The sequence below is a fragment of the Cystoisospora suis genome (assembly GCF_002600585.1).
Source record: "Cystoisospora suis strain Wien I chromosome Unknown contig_582, whole genome shotgun sequence".
NCBI lineage: Eukaryota > Apicomplexa > Conoidasida > Eucoccidiorida > Sarcocystidae > Cystoisospora > Cystoisospora suis.
This window is the reverse complement of record NW_027153383.1, coordinates 29,019-38,647: the sequence shown is the minus strand read 5'-3', so window position 1 is coordinate 38,647 and position 9,629 is coordinate 29,019. Positions and strand designations below refer to the sequence as shown.

Below are 9,629 nucleotides of genomic sequence, written 5' to 3'. Positions count from 1 at the left end.
CACACAGGCATTTCTTACCTACAGATAGCCTATACTTGTAGAGAATTCGGCTCTTCTTCTTCTTCCCGAGAAGATTCTTGGACGGGAGAAAGGAAGATAGAAAAGAGTGTGAAGAACAGTTTGATAGCGTCGTGGCTTGTTTTTTGTCTACTTCTTCTTTCACTCGAAAGAGAGTCAGTCCATGTTGAAATCTTCTACAGTATGCTATCTGTCTTTATGGATGGATGAAGGAGATCTGAAAAAGTCTCTGCTACCTGGAGTGATCGTGTTTTTTCCTGCGCTGGCTCTTCGAATGGCGTTAGCTAGTCAGGTCGAGTGTTTGTCCGTGCGTGTATCCCTATATATATATATATATATTTCAAGTGTCTACAAGAGGAAGGAAGCAAAGAACGAGATGAGAGGTATATGTATATATGTATATGCTTCATAGAGAAGAGAAGAGAGATACATATATATATGTATATATATATCTAATCGAGAGGAGAAGAGCGTCAAAATGACTCCTCACGGTCTGCTTATCAAATGGTCAAGGGGAGTGCGTATGCCCAGCCGCGTGCCGGCCTATCTGCTCTCTTTGGCCCTATTACTAGATTCCTTTGTCATTCAGAACATCAGTCTGGGTGTTTGTAGCTCCTGTGTGGACGGACACTTCAATCACTTGTTCTTGGTGATAAACACTCGTTCGTCTAATTTTTGACTCGAAGTGAAATACACCCCCTTACACACAGAGGTCTCCTTGCCGAGCTCAAACAACGCTCATCACATCACTGCTTTCTCGCGCATACAATGCGGACACTGCCTTTTCTAGTTGTAATGAAGTAAGGGAAGTGGTGCCTGCCTGTATCACTCTCTAATGGAAGAGACGGCTGCCCGTTCTATGCAGCAGAAGAACTTCACTCTTTAGCTAGTCTTTCTTCATCGCACAGATGGTTATAAACGATACTCAGTCAACTACTTAAGCATTTCGCTGCTAAAGAGAGAGACAAAAGAAAAAAACACGTCATCTTGCTCCCTCTAACGATGAGGCATTGAGAAAAAGGCGATTGTGAAAGAGGTTGGTTCTCCGCGGTGAACAAACGAGACTGGACCTAGGGACGTAGGCTCGGTTCTAGTTGCCAAGAGACGCTCTCTTGTGAGTGTTCTCTGTGCTAGTAGAGAATGTCAGGCTGCTACTGTGCACCGATTGTCATCAGCTACTTATACGCTTGTAAGGGTATGAAGATGGTGAGCTGAGGTTCCCTTCCATTCTTCTTGATTCTTTCTAGGCAAGAACAGATAAGACCTTCATGCCAAGAGCCAGTGAAGGCATGTTCTTGCCGTTTGAGCTTCACCATCGCCCGGTTCACTCCTTCTCCTCCCTGGGTGGAAGCACCAGCCGAGGTAGTGGCTGCACAAGTCTGGTGATGTTTCCCGTCGTCTCTCTAATGCGTTTTTCCTTCGATTCTTCTGTCTCTCCATCCGATGAAACCTCACAATCGTTCGCCTTTGCAGGACCGGGATTGCACGTGAGATGGTAAACACGCGACGCATCTATCTCGCTGTAATGCACATTGGCTGAACTTGCGCGCCGTTGCCCCCTGAAGGAGGATCTCTTGGTACCTCTTCTTTTCTCCGTTGTATCAATCATAACCTCTGTGTCGTCGCCTTGTGTAGTCAAGGGGTCCTTTACTGAACCACAACTGGAAAGCACCATGAGATTGCAACTAGGTCTCTCCTCTCGAATTCTTGATTCTCCACATTCTTCATTGCTTTCAAATCTTCCTCGTTCATCATGCAAGACACCTTCTGAGGATGACAGTAGCTTTGTCGCTGGTCGTCCCTTCATTGCCCTCCAAACCTCTGGCTCTGCTTGGGGGCCCGGTGGGAGAAGACGAGACACAATCACTCTTCTGTCTACGCTTCCTACAAGTGTCTTCACATGTGGAGAAGGAAAGAGAAAGAGCTTCCGATATCTTTCCATCGCTCGAACGAGGCGAGACCGAGTTATTAAGGCGTCGCCACCTTGTTCCTCTAGTAACCATAAGAAATCTTGAAGTGTCGGTCTAGTGTTTCCATTTGCTGCTTGGCCTTTTCCCTCTTCTCCCTCTTCCCAGTTCACCTCCTTCATGTCTCGCCCTTTCTCCTTCCCTTCTACTTCTACGCTTTTGAGCTCTATACAGCGAATCCCCCGGCTTCCTCCTTCGAGGTCTTCGCTGTTCTTGAAGCTAGCTTCCTCTACTACCGCTTGCCTTCTTGATTCATCCCCTGTACCAAGTACTTCGCATGCGGTTCGAGTCACCGTCTTAGCATAATGAGAGGCAAGAATAGGCCTCCAGAAAGCGGCCGCATACGCCAGCTTTCTTTCTGGAGTAACGAGTTGCTGCCATTCAAGATATGAAATCTTCAGAAGTTTCCAACCCATAGCTCTCACGAGTTTCTGCTTGAGCCGAGACGAAGCTGTGCGCATGCAGGTTTCTCGGTAGAAGTGACTAGGACCGTCTACCTCGACGGCTAGTCGATCCCCAACAACTAGGTCGAGGCTGAAAGGACCGAGCTGGACCTCGCTTCGGTGAAAGATGCCGACTCGGAGAAAGGCGTTAGACACGTCTCTGTGCATTCGAGAAGACAAAGCGAAACAGTCGGCCTCTGCCAAGTCTACCGAGCGGACACGTGCAAGGAACGCTTTCAACTCAAAAGGGAGAGAGGCGAAGATACTTGGGCGGAAGAGTCGGAGGTAGAGGTCGACCAATTGAAGACGGCTGACAGATCCTACTAGGAGCCGCTTCTGATCTCGAAAAGCAGCGTAGAGAAGAGACTGCAGAAGTGCGAAACGTTCCTGCATCCAGTTGCGTGGCCGCTTGGCACCAGAGAGGGAAGGCGATGATGGCGGCGAGGCAGAACAAGCAGAACGAAGGTCTTCCTGATCTTCAGCAAGGCGGGAGCCTCTGTGGGGATGCTGAAGGGAGGAGCCTCCCTCGGTGCCCTTCTCCGGTTCGGATTCACGTGTTGAAGCTTCTTGCTCTCCTGTCTCTAACCTGAGACAGCTTGTTTCGCGCTGTTGGATAACTGTCGTTTGCGCTGCTGGAGAAACTCGGGTGTCTCGGTAAGATCGATCTTGCCCTTTACCGCCGCTGCCAGTCTTCACAGACGCTTCAAGTATACGGAGAGGTGTACCTGCAGCTCGATCTTCTGCTCGACTATCAACAAGGACGAGCGCGTACAGTGCACTCAACGCGTTGGACTGGCTCAGCTTATGCTGATTAGCAAACACCTCGTCGAAGAGAACGTCGTACAACTTCTCATCTTCCATACCGAGCTTAGCGAAGGCCCCCAGTACCCCACAAAGACTTCTTGGAGACAGGTCATACCGTCTAGCAACCAAGGCTCTCGCGGTCTTGTTGAGAAATGCCTCGTGTCTGAAATGAAGATTCTCTAGAGCCACTACCACGGCAGCTAGCTCCGGTGCCGTATAGCTAGCTAGGTACAATCGGGCCATTCGGACCGCCTCGCGTGTGAAGCTGGCGTTGTACAGACCAAGGTTTCCGAAGCTCGTTAAGAGAAGCACGAGGGCCCCTGCAGGAAACTGCGACACGCGCGCTTCAGCTTGTCGAAGCAAGAGCCGAGACACCCGTCCATCCCGCAAGCCGAGTAGATGGCAACCGGCAGAGAGCTGAGCTAGTGAAAGGGCGGAGAAACTCTTTTCTAACTTCAGGATCGCCCTAGATAACACGCCGTGAAGAGACTGGACGTCACTCAGAGGGACGTTTGCTCTTCCTAATGCATGTGTCAGCGATGCAAGTACTTGGCCGTCCAGTCGGTATCGACCTTTTGCGGCTTCGTACTCACGACGCCACTTTATACTCATATGCGGAGACTTCTTTTTGTGAACTTCTGTATGACTGCCTGTTGCTACCGTCACTAGAGCTCCTGATTTGTCTTTTGCAATCTCTCGCCTTTTGTGCGATTTATTTCTCTGTGACTTCTCTGATTTTGGCTGCTTCGCTTCCTTGTCTGAAGTTGTATCTGCCGCCACTTCCGGAAGTCGTCCGTACACCAGAGCGCGACGCACACCTTCCTTAGATAGACGGGCCAGTACGAAGAATAGACGAGGATCGTGCAGGCCCAGACGGGCAAACGCTGAAGTCAACTGCTGAATTGAGAGTAGGTCGAAGTGAAATTTCTTTCCAAAGGATACACCGACCGTCCCACGATATAATACTTCATCCGCTAGAGAGACAAGGAGCCCCTTATGTCTGATGTCTAGCCTTGCAAATGCCATGGCTAGGTTGGCTAACTCCTGACTCCGGAAGTTCTGGATGGATCGACGAGCCATCTCCGCAATGCGGTCGAAAAGCAAGGTGTGGTGGACGGAAACCTTGCTGTATGCGTGAGCAATGTTGGCCAGATGTTGAGGATTGTAGAAACGGACTGCTGCACAGACCTGAAGGAGACACATAATGACAGGAGGCGCGCTGAGAAAGAGCCGACGGCTGCATGTAATCGTTATGCACATGTCGGGCTGGTAATCCCGATGCGGTTGTCCCAAATGACGAGAAAAGAGAAGCCGCACGAGCTCATTCTGAATACATCCAATGCTGCGGACAAAAGTATTCACTTTACGCCCTGTTACGCTGAGGTAAACCGTTTCCCTTTCCTTCCTCTGGTATAGCAAACACAAGCTACTACGACAGACCCCAGCTCTACTCGTAGCTTTCTTTTGCACCGCTATGTTCATGGCCGCAATTCCTAGTCTGTGGAGCTACAGAGTATCACTTCGTGCATGTAATCGCCGCTTGACACTGTCAGCATGGATGGGCTCGGCTTAAATACAAACACGGGCGGACCGGGCAATGGATAAACCTAGGGAGTTCTTGGCTCCCGGCTTGTTAACTGTTCAGACAGCTCCTCCCCGTCCTGTCCCTCACGGGCCAGAACATATGGAACCATGTAAATGGATCTGGTCGTTGCCTCGCATTCGCGTGAGTATACATACCTCGCCGGTGTACCATTTGCATTTGGATTCGCACATTGGCCGCAGGTGCACGTGCATCACAGAGATATGCATAGGCTATGATATCACCTACTGTAGGAAAATGAATTTACAGATCTTTCTCGAAAGCTCTAGCACTTTCTGATGTCGCCTCGCCCCCGCTCTCTCACCTTTGGAGCTGCCGATTCAAATAGCTCAGGATCTACAATCTGCAGCTTTCCAAAGCCATTGAGCAAATTGGATATATCCTGCGGCTCAAAGTCATCCAGAGTCTCCCTTGCACGGACCGATAGCGCCCTCAGACCTCCGAGAACTCTCACGTCAGCTCTAGCAAGAGCGTTAGCTGTCAATGCCACATGCGCAGGCTTCATCTGATGAGCTAAGACAGGTAGCCTTCGCGCAATTTCCCTAAATAAGTGGTGATGATGTATTTGGCCGCATGCAGCGAAACTATTCAGTATGATTGCCGCGTCTTTACCAGTAAGGCTACCCATACCATGTAGAGTTAAGTAATCACCAAGGTGCTTGAACACCTGTTGAACTTCCTCCGCAGGAAAAAAAACATTCATTTGAAGTCGTGCGTAACAAGCAACGACTTCCCGGACGTGCTTCGCTTCAGCAGTGGGACTGCATGCTACCGTGCTGTTCAGCGCCGTGCGACCACGGGCAGTCGTGGAAGCCGCAGACGTATCTGAGGTGATGGAGAGAGAAGACGAGGGAGCTTCACGAGAAGGACAAGATACCGATGTAGGTTTTGACGTACCCTGAGCTGACCCGCGTGAAGGAAGAAGAAGAGAAGACTTGTTTCCTTTGTTAAGATTACCAGAGTGTTTCTGACTTCTAAGAGGAGCGTAAAACTCTAAGAATGCTCCAGACAGATGACGAATCGCAGCGAGCACCAGCGCTTTCTCTTCTGGAGATGAAAACAAAGTGTCTGCTCGTCGCCTCTCTCTTCTGCCGGGAAGTAAAGCAGTCAGACTAGACGGTGATGTACACGGTAGAGACACCCCGTCGTCTTGCAGACTGTTATCTCGGCCTGTATTAGTCGCTTTCGGACTCCAACCACATGTCTCTCTTCCGCCTTCGAGAGGCAACAGATTAAATAAGCTCGCGATTACCCCAGCATTCTTATTGTTACACAAGGGATGATAGGCATGACGGGGTAACCTTACAATCTGACGTAGAAGGGCTGTCTGGGCAGCTCGAGCATCGACAGATGACGGTAGAAAGTTTTTCAGGGCTTTAGAAACCACACAAAGTTCATGGGGAAGAAGAATCGGGCAAAGTCGCTCTGTCCGAGATAGCAAAAGCTGCCAATAGTCGCCGTCTTGGAGAATGGAGGAGGAGGGTGAACGCATGCGGCGGTAAAGCGTTATGAGATCCGGCTTATCTAATCGACACAGCGAAGTTTCCGGGGGAAGAAGCAAAGCCTAACATCACCAAAGAAGAGACAACAGTCAAGCGGTGGATCTGAAGCTGCGGGCCTTCATCTGGGAAGCTCAGCCCTATTCCTTCAACGGTTGTTAGGCATGTAATCAAGAGCTCCACTTATCATTCCCTGGTAATCCCCACGCGAATCTGGATATGTGGTCGCTATGGATGTACAGCATGCTCATGCGTACGGGTGTAACAGAACCAAGATGCAAGCCCTACGCACCTACATACATATAGACAGACGTATAACGCGTTCTTGCCGTAAAGAGAGCAGTATCCTTGCCCGCAGCCATGTCTATGTTGAAAACTGAGATACCTCGGAGGGACAGGAGCGGCACATGCCCAGTGCTACAGCCACCCAGTCGGAAGACTTCAACAGGCCCAGGGCCTGCATCTACTACTTCCCCATGAGGAAGGAAGGAAGGCTGGCAGATGTACCTTGTGCGTAGGACTTACGTTCTCCTGCTGCTCCCGCGAAGAAGGGGCTCTGTTGTCTGATTCCTCTTCTTCAATCGGAATAATGGTAAGACGTCGAGGTTTCCCTGCTGCTGAGGTGTACATACACCTCGATAGGAGAAAAAGCGGGGATGGAGACAAAGAAACGGAAGGAGAGCCATAATCTTGTCGAGAGAAGAAACCCTCATCCAAATACATAGGAGACTTAGAGCATCCAAGGAGAAAAGAAGATACACGAGGAAAACAAGAAACGTCACATGCAGACAGCTGTCTTATTAACCGAACCTGAGAAGAAGGTCGCTCATGCACCTCCCCTGACAAAGAACCCCCCTCCGGCACTACGGAAGGAGGACCTAGAGAGAGAAGATAAAAAGAATGAGTAAACTTGAGCCGCTCCCGTTCAGAAGAAGGTGACCAAGAACAAACGCACGGGTAGGCGTTGTTTCCGGTGAATGAGAAACGGCGAGAAAATGAAGAAAAAGATGACCAGACTCTGATTCCAAAGACAGCCCCAATAGAGGAGGGATACGAAAGTGAAGGAACGTGACGAAAGAAAGATTGAGATGGACTGGGATTAACAAAGCAATCTAAATGTTTCCTTGAGAGGGCACTATCCCTCCTCTGTAAGTTTGTACATGTTTCTTTAGCTGTCGTCCGTGTGTGATGACTACGAACTATACTTCGTCTGTAGATGACTACTGGGACGGCAGTGCCACGGGAGAGACTGAAGGACCGGCGACCGCAGAGACACCCCGGCGAGACACCGGGGCCTAGACAATAGAGGCCCTGGCTCCGAGGCGATGGGTATGGCATAGGGCGCGGAGATGACTGGGACGAAAAAGGATGAAAAGAGAGAGGATTGCAAGACGATGCTAAAGTTCTACGGATCGAGCACCCCGCTCGGGATGGATCGCAGTGTGAAGCTGAAGAACATGAAGCAAAAGAGCGGCCTCGACCTAGCCGAGATACAACGGAAGAACGAGGAGGAAAGAGAAGAAAGACGGAGGAGACAGCACACACTGCAAACGAATAGGAAGGGGGCAAGGACAGAGGCAGACAACAGACATGTCGAGGAGCTCCTTTCTTCGGCCTGGCACATGATGATGAAGCTAAGTGACTTCTATAAGGAAAGCGAGATCTTCTTGACGTGATGGATGTGCGAAACTGTGAAAGGAGCAAAGGAAGAGGAGAAGGAGAAACAGAAGAAGGTTGACAAGACAATAGAGAGTCAGATAGAGACGTTGGACGGGGTGGAGAAGAGAAGGCACTAGACACGCCAAAAGCGAGGGGCTGAGCGACCCAACGCATGCTCGGGTGTATAAAAGGAGCCCAAGAAGAAAAGCCCATAGAGGCAGAAGAAGAAGAATGCGAAGAAGAAGAAGACTGATGAGGACTTGACGAAGATGATGAAGACAAGGGCGGAGAGAGAATGAGAGCTAGGTTACACGTGCAGAGAGAAGAGGGAGAACAACTGACCGGTGGGAGCCAAGGGACATGACCCGCATTGTTGACAAGAATAGAGAGGTCGCTATTAGGGTAGGGCATTATGGTGGAGGTATGCCGTCTTGCAGAGGAAGCAGAAGAGAAAGAAGGAGGGGGGCTGTGTCTTCGGTGTGGTATCTCTCCTGCCATTTTGACTCTGGAGAAGGATGTTCCTCCGGAAAGCCCAACGTCTGTTCAGTGATGATTGTCTCTTTGCTTTATAGGGTTTCCTTCCCTCTTTCCCCTGTCTACTGTCACCCGCTGCTTGCTCGGCGTCTGTCAGAGGTAGACAACGTCTGATCAGAAGGGCCTCGAGTTGCATTGTCGGGAGACAAGAGAAGAAAAAGAAGAGATTGACATGCTGAGACCTGCGGACTGGGGTGGGGAAAGAAATCTTTTACTGGAGAGTCTTCTTTTCCGATACTTGCGCAGCTCGTAATTAGAAAGCACGGTAGAGGCCTCCTTCGGTCGGGTCATCTACATGACACGGTACGTCTGCTGACTGCTGAAAGAATGCTGTTGAGCGCTGTCCAGGATAAAGAGAGTGTCGAAAAGGATCACTGCAGGAACTGCTAAGTCGCATTTTGGGTTGTTGTCGCTAGTCCCCCTGATTTCAACGGGCGAACAGAAACAAACGCTCAACACGAAGAGCCGTACGCGCAGAGAGGACAAGAATTTTGGTAGGGGTCTCCTGCCGGCGTGTTGGAGTCTGACGGAGAAGAAAGGAGTGAACCCAACACACTGTATTCTTCGTATGCGGCTATTCTCATTGTCACCATAGTACTCGAGGATTCTGTTTCGTTTCCGACAGCCGGCTGAATCCTGTTGATCTCCGCCGTCCTGTGAAGCGATAGCTCTCTCGTTGAGAGATGCAGACAGAAGAATAAGGATGTGCTCGGGGCCCTGCGCGTGACGAGAAAATATCTGGAGGGGGCCTACGAAGGAAAAGGCTTTGAAGCGGAAGGAACAAGGTTGGATTGATGTGTGACAGAAGACGGTGAGTTTCGATAGGCGAGTGGAACAAGAGTGTTTAGAGGCCCAACCACAGCTGAATGGGAGTCGCTGTGAGAAAGAACTAGTGAACAGTCTCGAAGCATTCACGTGGCTCGGACAATCAGGATTTGATCTTCACGGAGGTCCATCGGTTCTCCCGTAGCCTAGGTTCCCTAAAGCGGTACATCACGAGAGAAGTGTGAGCTGAGAAACGGCTCAGGGCGCGCGAATAACCTGGACCCAGTAGAAAAGAGGTACGCCGAGTAGAGGCGTGTTCTGGGTATGGGCTCAATCG

General features: G+C 50.2%; 1 protein-coding gene across 1 annotated transcript; it reads right to left on the bottom strand.

Annotated features, from left to right (window-relative positions):
- Positions 1 to 503: 503 nt before the first annotated feature.
- CSUI_001471 (rap domain-containing protein) lies at positions 504 to 9,622 on the bottom strand. The gene is made up of 3 exons (XM_068061677.1): positions 6,860 to 9,622; positions 5,140 to 6,399; positions 504 to 4,420 (listed from the first exon to the last, which is right to left on the bottom strand). Exons 1-3 carry the CDS (start codon positions 8,489 to 8,491, stop codon positions 1,343 to 1,345), a joined length of 5,970 nt encoding a protein of 1,989 aa, XP_067926346.1. The 5' UTR covers positions 8,492 to 9,622; the 3' UTR covers positions 504 to 1,342.
- Between the last annotated feature and the right edge of the window lie 7 nt (positions 9,623 to 9,629).

Bases quoted from the DNA above. Each gene is read 5' to 3' on its own strand.
- CSUI_001471 (XM_068061677.1), bottom strand. From the start codon at position 8,491: ATGGCAGGAGAGATACCACACCGAAGACACAGCCCCCCTCCTTCTTTC. The intron at 6,400-6,859 runs GTAAGTCCTACG...TGGTGATGTTAG, and splicing joins CGCGGGAGCAGCAGGAGAAC to GCTTTGCTTCTTCCCCCGGA. The intron at 4,421-5,139 runs GTGAGAGAGCGG...TGTCTCCTTCAG, and splicing joins TTGAATCGGCAGCTCCAAAG to GTCTGTGCAGCAGTCCGTTT.